Below are 17,534 nucleotides of genomic sequence, written 5' to 3' on the forward strand. Positions count from 1 at the left end.
AGGATTGTCAGCCTTTTCTAACGGGCAATGCATTAGTGGAAAATTACTTGCAACACACAGCAGCAGTGGTGTGTTTTTAAGGCACAAACACAGTCAGAGGGCTGGCTGGCTGGCTGGCTGTGGAGGGTTGTGGTGGTGGTGTGGGTGTGTTGTTGCAGCAGTATGCAGGTCAGGGTGCAATGGTCTTGGATTGCATGTGTGGACCATTACACCGTCATTGCTGTGAGAGCAGATGCAGTTTATGTGTGTGTGTGTGTGTTTGGAGGAGTGGGGGGTGGTAAAGTTGAGACCTCAGAGGGATGACAGACCACCTCTACTCTGTAGTGGGGGAGTGTTTGTGAGAGGGGGGAAAATGGCTGTGGTTCAATCTGCTGTATTTGGAGTAAAAGCCACTCTCCTGGAACATTTGGCAAATAGCTGATGCTGCTTTTACCTGCATTTGTGTTGGACATCCCTGCTGCTGCTCTAAGTATATTTGGGAATCTGTGAGAGAGAGAGAGATCAAGTGTGTGTGTGTGTGTATGTGAAATGAGAACATGTTGGGTGCAAACTCGATGTTTTTGATTAATAAAGAGAAGGTGTGGCATGAAGGCAGATGCTCCTTAAAGCAAACCTCCACGTGTTTGTTTACATCACGTAGGTGTGTGTGTTGTCTTACCCCCCTTTGGTCCGTACATCATCTACAGTATACTGTATGTTATTCCCTGCTGAGCTGGTGATTTTCCTTCCTACTTTGCCCTCACACACACTGATGCCTGCTCCTGCTATTAGTAATGGAAGCCTTGAAATAACATCGTGCAAGATAACATTGCATGTTTTGCATACAGTTTTGTGGTCAGTCAAAGGGAAAGTCAGAGTGCTGTCATCTAGGTTCAAACCATATGTGTAGGAAAAGATAGGTCTGCTGTGTCTTTTTTGGGGAAATGGAAAGTCTGACAAATGCTCTCATCGAGTTACTTGCATCCCCCTGAAGTCATGTAGCTGCAGACAGATACAATTACAGCTTCTCTGGTTTCTTTTCAGAGGTAAACCACCGGAGATAATAATATTCCAGTTTAGTTGTGTGTTCCCCCCCCGTCCTTATCGCAGAGCGTGGGTTCAATGCAGCAGCACTTGTCACTTGGAACTGTGGTACTAGAGGTCTGGGAAAGTGAGGCGGTGCTCCCAGGGCAGGGCTCTGATGAAACGTTAATTTGACACACCGACAGAGCCCACACACTCCAACTCACACACGCACATGAAAAAGCTGTCAGAGATAAAATCAACTCGCAGCAGGGAGCGTTAGGATGATTGATGGGTGTACCGTGGCAAAGAGATGTGCCAGTTTATTGCAGCTAGTTGAACTGATTTTTTTTTTCTGTGGCTCTAGAATAATATTTTCAGGTGATCAGATGTATGAATTTGCTGTAAATCATGCAAATACCATTACTGGGTAAAATGTGTGTTTGCAGCAGCAGTGTTTCAGTTGGGATGATGTTCCTCCATGTCCCCTCCCGTGGCTCTGAAACGAGCTGAAAATTGCTTGCGGTGTGTGTGTGTGTGTGTGTGTGCCTGCAGACTTGCTTGGAACAACTTGATGTGCAGCCAGGAGGAGCAGGGGGGGGGGGGGACCAACCACTGTTCCAGCCCAGATTGGCAGTTTAAACACTCCTTTAAAACGGGATACATTTTATTCTGCCCACACACTGACCTTCTCACTCTCTGACTCTCTATCTGCCTCCACCCACTAAAACACGCCACTACTGTACGATGCAGGTCATTTAGCTTTATGGCACTCCTCAATATCAAATCCCCACACATTACATTAACCAAACCCAATTGAGATCTCAGTCCCATGCTTGTAATAACACCATACAGCCCTATTACGTGATAATTACCCGGTAATTGCAAAATGTTCATAATGTTCCCGTTTAATTGCAATATAACAGCGTGAATCTAGTCGCTCAAGGACCCGGCGTGTAATCAGAGGAGCCAAGGGCGCCCTGCTACTGTTTTTGTTTACATGCGTCTCGTGGAATTCAAGACATTTGTTTTGCACTGTTGTTCTTGGCTGACCTCTCGATAGAAGGGTTGACTGTTTATTGCTGCCAACACACCCTTATTTCCCAGGAGTCTCCCTTATTTTCTGTTTTAGTTCTGTTTTAATAGGGTTTCCACCTGACTTAACGGAGTAGAGTGTCTCCTTTATTTCCACAACTCAAGGTTGGCGTGTGTGTGAGGCAGCTCAACATTTGTTTTAAATGCATTGTGAAGCTGCAAAGAGTTTGTTGACATTTCTGCTGCGTGCACACTCTGTAAAGACACCGTTTTCCATCAGCAAACCCCGCAGCAGCACCTATTCCTATTCATTCAGGTTTTTATCTAAACACGGCGAGGTCTGAGTCACTGTTTATAAATGTAAAATGGCTGTAAATGGTCCTCTGTCTCGAGGAGGTCTGCCGGAGCCTCCATCACCAGATTGAGACCATCTGTCCTTTTCCCTCCCTCTGGCATCTGAGAGCAGCGGAGGTAGGACCTGCTGAAATGTGACTGCACCGAGGAGACGGTGCCGGAGAGAGACTACTATTACTGTTAAAGGTTGCAGATTATTTTATTTTGAAGGGCGAGTATCAAGAATCAAGACTGTAGGGGAAGAAGTTGAAGATTTCTTTCCATTTGAGCAACATTTTTGATGCTAAGCGTTCTATTGCACTGCATTTCCTAGAGATCACTTGACAATCAAACAGAATGTGAAATAAATTCCCTTGGCTTTTGACCAATTTGTCAACTATTAAATTAATCACCAACTACTTTGATAATTGGTTTGAGTAATTTTTAAAGAAAAAAAAAGTCAAAATTCTCTGATTCCAGCTAATTAAATGTACATTTTCTGTTTTCTTTACTCCTGTGTGACAGTAAACTGAATATTTTTTAAATGTGGACATAACAAGACGTCATCTTGGATTTTGGGAAACACTGATTGACATTTTCCACCGTTATCTGACATTTTATAGACCAAACAACCAATCGGTTAATCAAGAAAATAATCAACAGATTAATCGACAATGAAAATAATTGTTAGTTGCAGCCCTAAACCAATAACACAATGTTGCTGCAGCTGTGGGAAACGTAAAACACTCACTCCCTGTCCTCCAGCATTTGTTTTCCCGGGCATGGAGAGCGGTAGAAATTGTAGAAGCATGCATCTCAAGTTGAATCTCTGTTGTGTTTTATCAAGTGGCCATTGTTGTAGAGCATTGCTTCAATTGTATGGAATGACCTTTACACGTTCAGCAGTACAGTTTGGAACAAATGCATGTTTAATGAGGCAAACATGTCGTTCAGGGGCGGCGTCCCTCATCGGTGAGACTTAAGAGATAACACGTCTGAACCAGCAACTTTTCTGCTCTTTTGTCTCACAAACACACACACACACACACAAACACACACATTTTCAGTGTTCACTAGGGAGTAGCAGCAGATAGGAGTGAGACACAGAGGCAAATGTAGGTGTTGCAGCGAGTGCAGAGAAGGGAAGTCAATAGATGGAGATGAAAACAGCTCAAGACAAATGGAGAAGGAGAACTAAGTGGGCACAATCCCTAAGGTGGAAAGCAGCGTTTTGTTTTCAAGGGATAAGAGCTGAGGTTGTTGTGTGCGTGTGCGTGTGTGCGTGTGCGTGTGTGTGTATGGTTGTGAGAGAGAGAGGGGAACAGTGTAGATGAGAGGATTGAGGTCTTGATGGGAACGGGAGCATGTGATTGTGCTTAGTGCAGTTAGAGCCGGGGTTTCCCCCTGGGACTCTCTGCAGAGAGAAAGGAAGAGATTTATCCTGACCACAACACAGTCGTACACGGTTAGATAAATGTGGTAGCCCTTCAAATGTTCTCTCTTTCAGTCTCTCTCACACACACACACACACACACACACACCAGTGTAAGCATAATTCATGTAGCTTGCGGGGCAGGGCAGCGTTGTCTTGGCCAATACCAATTTGTCTTCCACGCCACTTGCTTAGTGTGTCTGTTTACTTTAAAATTAATGTGGTGAGTGTGTGTTTATATGTATTCAAGACACAGACCCCTACGTACGTAGGTGTGTGTGTGTGTGGGTGTGTGTGAGAAGACGTGGCTCGGACACGTCCCCTCTCAGATTAATTGAATCCTTCAGGAGAGAAAACAGGCCCCTTAAGAGAAAGCACAAGGCACTGCTGCCCTGCTACAATAAACCTGTCGGAGGCAGACAAACGACACACACACACACACACACACACGCACACAAACACACCTACGACGCACACACACAGCTGTCAAGCACAAGAGTGATAGGCCAGTGTGTGTGCGTATATGTGTGTGTGTGTGTGGGAAAACGAGCGTGCCGCGGCATGTCGAAATACCCAAAGCATTAGCTAAGTCGTTCACTCTGCCAGAAACCCTCCCTTTAACTCAAACAACACACAAAGGTCACACACTGCGTTATGTCTGTCTGTTGAGTCTCTACGTGTCCCATCACATTATATTATTCCTCCCAGCAGACATAGTTGAGATTTAAAATGTGTAGTGACATGTTAGAGACACACAGAGCCGGTTTGACATGTCTAATTGGACTGTTTAACTAATGTGGTATGTGCTTTAGCCTGTTGAGCCACAGCCAACCTACACATTTGACTGTTCAACACCTGACATTTATTTTTGAAAGTGTCCCTGAGATTTACCGATAACCTCTTCTAGTGAATGAATGGCACACTCGCTCCGTCATGTGGTTTTTACTCTGCACCAACATCACAGGAAGAGTCTCGATTAATCTTCTCTATCACCGAGAAATGTCCTGATAACATTCATCACATATTTAAAAAAAAGATCAGATGATTTCCTGTCAGTCAGCCCCTCGGTGGTTTTGTGTCATTGCCACTTTAGTTAATGATGAATGTTTAACCAAAAGTCGACTCGCCCTGTGCTACAAGTGTAGATGACATTTGTTTCTTGAATGTATGTGCATGTGTGTTTCATTGCAACTGTGCATGCCATTCTGACACCGCATGATCTTGTGTGTGTGTGTGTTGCGAGCATGTTTCCATTTGCTGCTATCGAGGTGTGTGTGTGTGTCAAAATAACACCTGCCGTCTTCACGGGAGATTTCTGAGTGCAACAGCAAGGCGCAGCGAGACTCAAACACACACATGAGGTGTGTTTCCATCCAACTGGCAGAGCAACTTCTGCATGAAAGAGTTGCAAGAAAAACAATAACACAAACTTTGTGTCGTTTCTATTGTTTGGTTGAGGTGAATACGTTGGTCTTTGTGTGGCAGACTGCTCTTTTTTTAGCTGGATTTTAATTGAAGTTGCTCCATTGTAGCTGCTTCAGTTTCAGGGTGCATGTATTGTGCACGGTGGCTCACTGTCGCACTGTAATGGCTTACTGGGGCATTTCAATAGAACAGAGCCATTGTTAATGTTAGTAGGGGTGTCACGATTCTCCAAATCCACGATTCTATTTGACTTTAGATTTAAACATGCCATTGTTTGACTATGAAGTCTTGATTCGTGAAGATCAACAGATCCTTGGTTTTATGCCCTGACAACTGTCGTTTACAATTTCAAATTCTTCTTTAAAAAGAGAACTGAACTTCCTTTATATTTAGAAAGTCTTTCAAAAAGTCTACAATATGAAATATTAATAAAAACTAAAAATATAATATAAAAAGCTTCATTTTTTCAATATCAGTATCTGTGTGACCTACCTCAGTATGTAATCATTACCAAAACAAAACTTAAATCCTTCTGCAGTGCATTTCAAGTGTGCTGTAATCTACAAAAATACGGTTTTGTTGTCATTTACTGAAATTCAACCGTGGGGTTTCTGTTAGGATGTGCAGTGACTTAATAATAAACCAAGTAAGAGTAGAAGAGCTATGAGAAGTAACTAACTAACTAACAATCTAAAGTCTGCTAGCCGCTGGGCTAATTCATGCAGTGTAAAATGCCACAGGCATATGCAGGAAGTGCTGCGACAGGGGCGGCCCACACTTCCCATCATGCCTGCCTAGTCCCGAGTGCTGGACTGAGTATTTTAAGTTTGGTACTTTATGTTCCAAAATGCAAATTATACTTTTGTTAGTGTTTGTAATGTAATGTGTCTTTTCAGAATATGATGGCTTGTGCTAGTAATTGGGATTTTTGTGCTGGTTTATAGTTTTGACCACAAGTGAGGTGGTGGCTGTTACATTGAGCTCGAGCTGTATTCTCCTTCACACGCATGTAGGCCGGGCGGAGAAAAACAAACAAATGGCGATCCCGCTTTTTTTTTTTCAATGATCGAGGTCGTAAGTTAATTTGGATTGTTTTCTGATTTAGAATCGAAATCAAGACACCCCTAATTATTAGTAAGTCCTTTGCTTCTCCTATTATGACTATCAAAATGTCTGCCATGAAAAAGGCTTATTATAATTTCAGTATTTGAATAGATTGATAGTGTATCAGCTGTTTTACCAAAGTTAGTTCGTGTAGGCACAAGTCCAGGAGTCAGGACAATGTTCCCACGGCAGATGATTTCTTATCCAGACTTGATGCTCTATTCCTAGTATTTACACAATATTACAACATAACAGACTATAACGGTCACAAAAGCTTGTTCCTAAACGTTTCACCCATTGCACCGGTCATAAATAACACAAATGCACCTGTATTCTAGCAAATGTAAACATAACCAGCTTTAATACTCAATCCAGCTTTAATACTCAATCAAAAACATACATTAACTGTTGCATGAACATACAATAACAACGTAAGCAATTTACCAAGTACAACTATGAGCTTAACTGGCTTTTAAATCGGGAAATCTTTTAAAAAAGTCTCCTGTAGCAACGGGTGAAACACATTAACTAAACCGTTCTGGATAATTTGTCTTTGGCTTGATTAGTCAAATTTTATATTTTTATTCCAAGAAACTAGGGCTGTCCTAGATGAAAGAAATTCTTAGTCGACTAACTTCAAACCCAGTTACAGGCTGCTACTGTTGCTACTCTTGTTAACAGTTACAAATCAAAGTTTTACTACGTAATGGGTCAAGAAATTTGGTCAACACACGTTTCCCCTCGTTTTAGTTGTTGTCTGTACATCTCCATTTTAGTGGCTCAAAAATGCCAAAGTATTGTTGACGCTAGGCATAAACAGATTTTCAAATTAAAATGTAATAGTGTGGATGTAGCCTAAGATCAAAACGACAGATTAGTCGACTAATCGACTAAGAGGGGGCAGCACTACAAGAAACTAATAAAGACACTGGTTTCTGCCCCACTTATATAATTACAGCAATGATGTGCAGCGTGTTTTGGGAGTGACGGCAAGATATATATTATTTATACTTAAATCTTTATTGCCAAGAGATTTGCAGCATTAGATCATAACCATAACAAAAAACTGTTTGGGAAATTCATTTTCTATTAATCACGAGGTCTCGTTGGTGGATCCTTGAGTCTTGTGTAATGTCCGTTGTAATGTTTCCAGTTTTGTTTCAGTTGTGCTTTCAAGTCCCAAGTTTTGCCTCATTAATCACACAGTACTGGTACATTACCTCGGATGTTTTGTCTCTTGTGTAGTTCAATTTTTATGTTTATTTTAGTGTTATATACCTCTTATTAATTATTCTTTTACTTTATCTATTTATCTTTATTGCCGTCCCTGCGCTGCTGCAACAACCTAATTTCCCCTCTGGGGATCAATAAAGGTTTATCTTATCTTAAGCTATATGTCAGAATATTCCTTCAACAATTTCTCGCCATTTGTCTTGTGTCGGGGGCTCTACCTCCCCCCCAATTCCTCTTCATATTGCCTTTTTACTTTTTATTAATAGTATTATTATTAACCAGATATCTGCTGTTTCCCAGTACACTTTCTATACAACACTTGATGTTAAGGCTGTCAATCGATTAAAATATGTAATCGCGATTAATCGCACATTTTTATCTGTTGAAAATGTACCTTAAAGGGAGATTTGTCAAGTAACATGGGAGTGGGCAAATATGCTGCTTTATGCAAATATATGTATATTTCTATTATTGGAAATCAATTAACATCACAAAACAATGACAAATATTGTCCAGAAACCCAATTAACACGTTATTATCGTGTTAACTTTGACAGCCTTACTTTCTATACAACAGTAGTTAGTAACATGCTTAGTACCAGATTTTATTTTATTTTTTATGCAAATGTATTGTGTAATTTCTTTTATCAACAAACAATAACACAAAGTATAACCACATCAGATATAAACACATTGCAGTGCGGTTTGTTTGTCAAACTAAAGGTTGACGTGTCGTAACGTGAACTTGTCACAGAGACATTTTTAAGTGAAGTTGAGAAACTGTTTGTGTTCAGCTTGAGCGCACAAACAAAATATTTTTCTCTAAACAACTCGGAAGGCAGGAAAACCACACATATACATTTTGAAATCATTAACAGACCGACGCACACTTTTGAAACCACATGCTCACAGCCTGAGTGAACACACGCCCATCACACATAAAGACAGATACGTGTTGCCAGACGTGTATGCAAATCCTGAGTGAGTGAGGACCTCTTTTTCTGCGTTCCTGTCAGGATTAATGGTTACCAGTGTCAGTGTGCCAGTTAGCGGTGGCAGAGGCAGACAGCACAGCAGAGTTTTACAGTCTGAATGTTTTTCTTGCAGGGAATAAAAACCAGAGATCAATAATAGAGATTCCCCCCCAGCTAACCCTGCTCTGAGTACCACTGATGGATAACAGATGGGTTCACAGAGTGTGTGTGTGTGTTCGTGTTTGTGGTGAGTGTGTGTGTTTTTGGCGAACATTTACACCAGAGATTTTAAGGCTTTTTGTACGTGATCCAGTATTGTCGTTTTTGGATTCTATTGTTTTTCAGTCCATCTAAGATCGATTTGCGATCTCTAGTTTGATTCCTCTGATTTCTCATTGTGTGTGTGTGTGTCAGATTTGCCGCTCTATCAGAATTGATCTCCAGCAGGCCTCCTCTCTCCTCTCTGATATGGAGATACGTTTCTTATGAGGATCTGAAAATGGAGGCTCAGAACGTGTTGGGGAGTCAGAGAGCGCGTTTCTTGGCAACTTGTTTATCCCAATATGGCAAACTAGCTGTCTTGTGAAGTGGGAGCCAAAGTGTGTGTGTGTGGGGGAAAGCGGGGATGGAGTTGTGAAGGGAGAGAGAGGAAGGAAAGGGCTGAAAGAAAGAGAGAGACAGACAGACAGAGAGAGAGAGAGAGAGAGAGAGAGAGAGAGAGACAGAGAGAGAGAGAGGGAGGTAATGAGAGAGTAATTCCAAAACATTTAAAGGAACATTTCCCTCTCAGCTACCATTTGGATGTTGTTTCTGGAACGAGGAGAGCAAATGTTTTCCCTCGTTCTACCCCTCCCTCCTTTTCCTCCCTTCGACTGTTCAGGAAGGGGAAAAGGGAATTTGGGATTGTAAATTTTTTTTCCTGATCACTGGCACAGAGCGGACTCTGTGTGTGTGTGTGTGTGTGTGTGTGTGTGTGTGTGTGTGTGTGTACTCGCTGCACACATGGATAAAGGGCCTGTAGGCGGCTGTGATGCTGAGATTGATCCATACTCTAGTGGGACATCAACTAGTGTGTGTTTGGTGTTTGGCCTGGAGGAATTTTAAACGCCTGGCATCCTAGCAGGACTTAAACATCTTTGACAGGTGCTGGTTGTGAATGTGTTCATTGTGTCTACATTTTGTTCCTCACACACACACACCAGGTAACAATTAGAAAGTGGATCATAGGTGAGAATAATTTGTTAGAACAACATTTCTGGCACGTATCCTGACACACGCTGGAGGGAATGATGGAAAACGGGTTTCTTAGCATTTTTAAAGGTTGATTTATATTAAAGCTCACATTATCAAATTACATAGAAAAGTCATGAGTCGCTGGAGTTAAACCATGCTTTATCTCACATGTTACACTAGTGACAAACGGCAAATCACATTTTATAGTCACACTGAAAACAATGGCGATACATAAAAAAACAGGAACATAATGTTCAGTTCAATAGTCAGTCAGTAAATGTCACGAGTTATTTGACTTTGGCATCTGACGTCCATAAAAGAACGATGTGTTTTTAACAGAACACAAAGTTTAATATCATTTATTACACGGTTTTGTAGAATACTCAATTCTGATTGGTCAAACACGGCGTCCTACGGTCTGTCATTTCTTTATAACAGACTGCTACTATGTACAACAGACCGCTGCTATGTATAACAGACTGCTACTATGTACAACAGACCGCTGCTATGTATAACAGATTGTTGCTATCTATAACAGACCGCTGTTGTGTATAACAGACCGCTACTATGTATAACAGACTGCTACTATGTATAACAGACCGCTGCTATGTATAACAGACTGCTGCTATGTATAACAGACCGCTGCTATGTATAACAGACTGCTACTATGTACAACAGACCGCTGCTATGTATAACAGACTGCTACTATGTACAACAGACCGCTGCTATGTATAACAGATTGTTGCTATCTATAACAGACCGCTGTTGTGTATAACAGACCGCTACTATGTATAACAGACTGCTACTATGTATAACAGACCGCTGCTATGTATAACAGACTGCTACTATGTACAACAGACCGCTACTATGTATAACAGACTGCTACTATGTATAACAGATTGTTGCTATGTATAACAGACCGCTGCTATGTATAACAGACCACTGCTATGTATAACAGACCGCTGCTATGTATAACAGACCGCTGCTATGTATAACAGATTCTTGCTTTGTACGCAGATCTGATGTTGGACTCTGGAGGTCCATTTTTATGTCTAATTATTGATTTCTTAAGTAAGTAGTCGTGTACTAAGCGGTATATTGTACAGCTAGCAGGGCTGGGAAAAAAAACGATTCACCTATTTTTCACAATAATTTTTTTTTAGGATTTTGAAATCAATTTTTTAATGCCAGAATCGATATATTTGCTAAATTTGTATTAATAAATTTTGTAGAAGGAAGTTATCGCTTTTATTGTTGAGTAACGTGACGTCATATCCGTTGCGTATCTGTCTAAACCACAACAAACCAGTGATCCGATACAAGATAATAGAAAATGGTGGAGGTTCCACGTGGATACGACCTGCAACCTTTTTAAATCCAAAGTGTTAAACACTACACATCCAGTAAAGTATGGAAACACTTTGGGTTTCACACATTGACAGGAAAAGCAGAGCTAGACATCATGGCTAAAGCTGCATGCTAAACGTTATTGTATTGCGGTACTGTGCAGTCAAGCCGGCCGTCACTCGCATCTCTGTGGTCAAATTGACCGACACTACAACAGTAGAGCACCCATATACTGACATTTATGTTTAATGCATTCAAACGGCCCCGATGGAGCTGACCATGGATGTATAATGAGAACGGAGCTAATGAGGAGAGCTAGTGACAGACTTAGCGAAGTTAGCAGAAGTATACATGTGTGACTATGTCCGGTTTTCAAAATAAGGTGTTAACAAAGGGAACTGTATATGCAAAATGCATATATGGAAATAAGATTGATTGGATTATATTCAATAGAAGTATAAAACGGTACATGTCCTTTATAAATTAAAAATAAAATACCACTACTTTGTGAAGGAAATGTCTTTATTCTTTGATTTTTGGGTTGCTGGAATTTTTTTTAATAAAAATAATGCCTTACAGATGCATTAGATAGATGAAGAAAAAACCTACCACCGTGTCATGAATGTTGTAGTGTGAATGTTCACAAGTTGCACTGAGAAATAAAGCTTTGCAAATAGTAAAAAAAGAAAAAAAAAAAAGGATGAAGAGTGGAAGACTACTTCGAGGTTGCATGCATGCATGTCTCCCGCAGTTGCGTCATTTTATCACGCACCATCTGCCTTGAGAAAGAAAGAAGAACTTCTCAGTGTTGTATCAGTAATTAACCTTGATCCGCGTCTCAAACTATGCCGTGTTGGGTCCCTGAATTTGAGGGAATTGGGCCTGAAAAGTCCTTGAATTTGATGTATAAGAAGGGTCGAGAGAACCCTGCTACTTGCATCGTGTGAGATGTGATTTCAAATTGCGGTTGTTCACGACACGATTGGAAAAAGACAAATTATTGACTGACTTCTTTCTTAAAACAGCGCAAGTGTTTGGCTGCGCTGAAAATAGATACACCGAGTAGCTGCTCAACGGGTGTTTGCTGTAGTATTAAACCACACTTACTTTTATCACCAGTTCCCACGGGTGTCGACAAAATATAATATTCTCACTGCATAACAGGCTCTTTATGCTTTTAGTTTTCTAAATCACCATATGTGGAGATGCATGGATTTCTTTGGACAGCGACGATGTACAGATGAACAGGACAGAGTAGCATAATCACTTCTGTGTGTGAATATGTCTCTGCGATGATGAATAATAGATTGTATTATTAGACTGCACACACAGATAGAAAGTTGTCTCTTTTTGGAGGTAAAACCTCATCGCCGTGCTGCTCTTCAGCGCTCCTCACAGGACGAGGGGGGGGTGTTTTCCTGCAGAGTTAACGGACTGAGACTGAATGTTAATCACAGGCTGTGTGTGTGAGTGTGTGTGAGAGAGTGTGTGTGCGTGCGTGTGGTCGGTTGTGCATGTTTCCATGTCTGACTGTGGATTTATATGTGCATGCCTATGTTTTTGCACATCTATCTTATACGTGTATTTGTTCGTGTGTGTGTGTGTTTGAAACTCCTGCAGTGTCTCTGACTCAAAGGGCAGTCACTGCAAACCCACACAAAACTGTTTGCACATGTCAGTGATCATACAGTGATGCAGTGCAGCTACACACATACAAACACGGAGAGACTTGAATAAATCTGTTTTATGAAGCTGGGTGTGGAAGGATCCACCGTCACTGTATTATCAGAGGCACACTGCATTACTCCTGTATGTGTGTGTGAGTGTGTACACGCCTCTGTTGTGATTAATTAGAAAGCTGCATTTGCTATTGATTTAAAATGCTGTGTGTGTGTGCAGGCTCTGACGGACTGCGGTTTTAATGTACTGATTTAGATGCAGGGGAAACTCAGTGAGCACAGCATGTCTCTCTCAGATTCCCACAGGACTAATACAGAAACACACACACACACACACACACACACACACACACACACACCCACACCCTTCCCCCTCGCCCATATACAGACAGCACCCTTTCCCCTACACACATGGTTAGTTTTATCAGGGTAATGGCTGTGCAGTGCGTTCAGTAATGGGCCGGGTGTGTGTGGGGGGGAAACCTCAGCTAAACATGAAACCTTTTCCAGCTCTTAGGAGTTTGTGATTGGAAGAGGCACTAATGGTTCAAAGGTTCAAAGTGTACTAATGGTCACACATGCAGAGGGTGGAGTCTAATAAAAACAATCAATAACTTTTTTATCATGCTGAGATATGAAATGTTTTACGAGGATTTACTGTGTCCATGTTGCAGTGATGGAGTTGGTTTTAATGGTGAAGTGTGTGACGTCAACATGCTTTGAACGGAGTGTATGTTTACAAGGAAGGAGTGGTGGTTGCTCTACTGGCGTTTCTACATTATCAGGGTCAGAATGATACTCTGGTAATGTCTTTTCATCATAACAGAAAAGTTAATGCCAACAAACCCTCACATGATGGAAGGAAGTTTGTTAAAGTCTGAATCTGAAATGAATCTAATATAGAAAAGTTGACATCAATGATATTAAAGTCTTCCTCACAGGCCATAGCAGCAGTCTGTGGAAATAATGGATTTAAACGTTGGTTTCGTGCCGTGCAAATATTTTATCATTCTGGGCAGAGATTAGATATCTGTGGATCACAAGAAAGTCCTTTGGAGATATCTGCTGCTGTATAACAGTAGATTTCTCCTTTAAGGTTGACGAAGGGAACACTATGTGACTAAATCATGAACATACCATGTAGAGCTGGAACTGCTCTATTCGTTCTATTAGTCAGTCGACAAAAAGTAATATGCAACTATATTGATAATCGATTAGTAGTTTCAGTCATTTTTCAAGCAAAAACAGTGAAAAATCCTACACATTCTCAGATTTGAGTTTCTCTAATGAGAGGATTTATTGCTTCTTTTTGTCATACATCACATCATTGGGTTTTAGACTTTTGGTCAGACAAAACAAGAAAATTGAGGTCGTCACCTTGAGCTCAGTGAAGTTATGATTGGCATTCTTTCACAGTCTTTGACATGTCATGGAGCAAATGATTAATTTAGAAAATCATCCACAGAGTGCTGATGTCATATATGGGGCTATACTCAGCTTAGTTCTGCATCTTCTGGAGAATTTAAAATCAAATAGATTTGTTTTATTGTAGGTAAAACCCACGAGATAATAGGGCTGGGCGAAATGGAGAGAAAAAAAAAAAATCAAATATCACAATATTTTTGACCAAATACCTCTAAACTGATGTTGCGAAGATATTGTAGGGTTGACTATTGGTGCTTTTACAAAATATTTACACAATTAGATTTTTGGTAAACAATCATCAGTAATGTCTAATGTGGATATAATGAATAAGTAGGTAAAGACAAATAATAGAACAGTCTGGTAAGTTCAGAAAATGACATCACTTTACTGTAATACAGCCTTTAAAACCAGGAAAAGACAACACTTGTGCGATATTACAATGTCCAAAATCTAAGACGATACCTAATCTCATGTCACAATATCGATATATTATTGATATATTGCCTAGTCCTACAAGATAACAATTAGAAAAGTGGTTTAAAGGTAAGACTAATTAGTTTGTCAATTAGATTAGGAGGTAACCACATTCAGTGTAGGGAGCTCCAAAGGTTAAATCACACAGCGACAGATCTGATGACAAGAGAGCGAACGTGTCTGATCCAACTAGATGTACGCAGCTCCCTTCATACCCTTTCATCACTCCTGCTGTGACGATTGTGGTTTTCAGTTGTTGGTTACATTAACTGTCCCTTTCTTCAGCGTGCAGTCTGTCTGTGGTCTGTGTTGTGGAAGCAGAGTGCATGTTGGCTCAGTAATAATGTGATTACAACAGACTGCTTCGGCACAGAACCATCGGCACGCATCGATTGTGCATCGCACACACCCCAAAACGCACGCACACAGCAAAGTGACAGCATGTACAGTGTAAATCGATTGGCATTTATTAGTTTGGGTTCTTGTGGTTGCGAGGGTGACTGACGGTCTTGCTTCTTGTTCCTAGGCGAAGCCTTCCCGGCAGGCTCCAGTCCCTTCCTGTCAGGTTATCCCGGCCCCTCCCCCTTGACCTCTGACCCTGCGTACAGATCGGCCAATCCCAGCGGTCTGCAGATGGCTCAGCTCTGGGCATCACATGCTCATGAAGGTAAAATCACCGTTCGCATCAACAAACATTTGCATTTCTCTCTCTCTCTCTCTCTCTCTCTCTCTCTCTCTCTCGCTCTCTCTCTCTCTCTCTCTCTCTCTCTCTCTCGCTCTCTCTCTCTCTCTCTCTCTCTCTCTCTCTCTCTCTCTCTCTCTCGCTCTCTTTTTTTTTTTCTGTCTCAGTACAGAAGTCTTAAAAGACGCATCATATTTTCATGACATGTCTCACAGTCTAAAGCCAAGGAGGCTCTTTCCTCTGCTTCTCATTGCTTACACCAGTGGGATCCTGTTCCATTTCTGTCTCTCTGCTGCTAGCGCTGCTCCCGGCTCTGTCCTATATGCGTCTTGTTTCCTCCGTCCTCCACCTGTCTCTTACTTTCACCTATCATGCATTACTGTAATCTATCTTCCTCTCTCTTGTTCTTTTTTTGAGCTTCCTGTCCATTATGCACTTTGTCTCTGACTGTCTCTCTCTCTAGCTGTCCTGCCCTACTTTTCTACAACTTCTCTCTCCTGACCTAGCTTATGAACACACTTTTAGACACACAAAGGTATACATATATATATATCTTTGTGTGTCTTTGTCCTCTCTGTGGACCGCTCTGTCTCTGTGCTCTTCTTAAGGCCTGCTCAGTAAGTGATTGAATCTTTGTCCCCCCCTTCATTCCCTCCTGTCCTTCTGTGTCTCCTTATCAAATCTCGCTGGAGTAGAAGGTCAGATAGGAGGGAGCGTATCCCGCAGTGCGTTTTGGCAAGGTAAAGGGAGAAGGACGAATGGATTCTATTTAGGGTTCATTTTAAAACTGATTGCATCGCCTGTGTGACACAGATCTTGTCCGGCGCTTCCCAAACACAGCAAATCAGATTGTGTGTGATTAGTTTTTTTTTTTAAAAGATTTTGTCTCAATCTTACTGTTTTCGGTTCAGGGACGGTTCAAGGGGGGCGGCGCTATGATTATAAACAGCAACTTCTTGGACTCTTTGCTGGTTCCCTGGCAACTGCTCAGAGCCAAGAATAGTACAGCACATAACCCACCATAAAATGGCTAATTTGTGTTTCTGTGCAGATTAAACAATCAAGATATAATGAGTAGGGCTGTCCTCGAACAAAGAAATTCTCAGTCGACTAACGCTCGTACGATTTTGTCGACTAATCAATTAGTTGATTTAATCGACAGTTATGTGATACTGAGTTTGTCCACAAAGAATTACACAAAAGCACCACTTTAAATCTTGTGGGGTTACTAGAAATGTGCTCATAAATTTCTTGGAAATAAGTCATTCAGCATGAAAAAAGCACAAAAAAATTACTAATCGACTAAAGAAATCTTAGTCGACTGAGACGAAACCGACTAAGAGGAGGCAGCCCTGATGATGTGTGAGTTAGTGAGCTTTAGATGTGCTGGTAGGTGCATTTTGCTAGCGGTTTCCCTCTGGTTCCAGTCTTTATGCCAAGATAAGCTAAACGGCAGCTGGCTTATATATAGATATATTTTTTTATGATGAGCTATAGACCTTTTCATTACCGTTCGGTTGCTAGGGCAACAGCTTTCGGCCCAAGTTTACTTCCTGTCAGCTACTGCATTAACAAACATTACACAGGAAAAACGAAGGGTTTGAAAAGGTCTCTTCCTTTAACGCTGGATTACATGCATACCATGTTTCCTGTGACTTCAAACTTAACCCAGTGCGGGAATGGAGGACTCCGCCACTAACAAGGAAAACTACTTTACTGAGAGGTAATTAAAGAATGTAAGTCTGTTGAATGGCCATGAATAGTATCAAAAACAGGGTTTGATCTTATGAAAATCTAAAAGATTATACTTTAAATTATACTTTAAATACACAAATCAGTTTGTGTATTTAAGTGAGAGTTTCAGCCCCCGCCAAGACGCACCCTGTTATACTTTATATTCAACCAAAGAAGGAGGGATAAAGGATGGATGGACTTTTGACGCTCGACTTAAAGTTTAGCCTGATTTGAGGCTAAACTATCGGAAGCTAAAGAAGAAGCTAAAAACCTCCTGCTGACTAAAGAAGCCTTACAATCGACTTGCTCTGATATGAATAGAATCGTTCACGGCCTGAGAGAGATCCTTAATACCTGGTGGCTGGCTTTAATAGCAGCTAAAGTTACTAAAAGCTGGAGACGTTTCCGGGCGGCAGCTAAGAG

The 17,534-nt window shown here is 41.2% G+C and overlaps 1 protein-coding gene across 2 annotated transcripts in view; it reads left to right on the forward strand.

Annotated features, from left to right (window-relative positions):
• tnrc18 (trinucleotide repeat containing 18) overlaps window positions 1-17,534 on the forward strand; it is a 52,533-nt gene that overhangs the window by 2,365 nt on the left and 32,634 nt on the right. For both annotated transcript variants that reach the window (XM_074657391.1, XM_074657392.1), the window contains exon 3: window positions 15,222-15,362. In XM_074657391.1, coding sequence (XP_074513492.1) covers window positions 15,222-15,362 — 141 coding nt within the window. The remainder of the gene's footprint in view (window positions 1-15,221; window positions 15,363-17,534) is intronic.

The sequence above is a fragment of the Sebastes fasciatus genome, chromosome 13, assembly GCF_043250625.1.
Source record: "Sebastes fasciatus isolate fSebFas1 chromosome 13, fSebFas1.pri, whole genome shotgun sequence".
NCBI lineage: Eukaryota > Metazoa > Chordata > Actinopteri > Perciformes > Sebastidae > Sebastes > Sebastes fasciatus.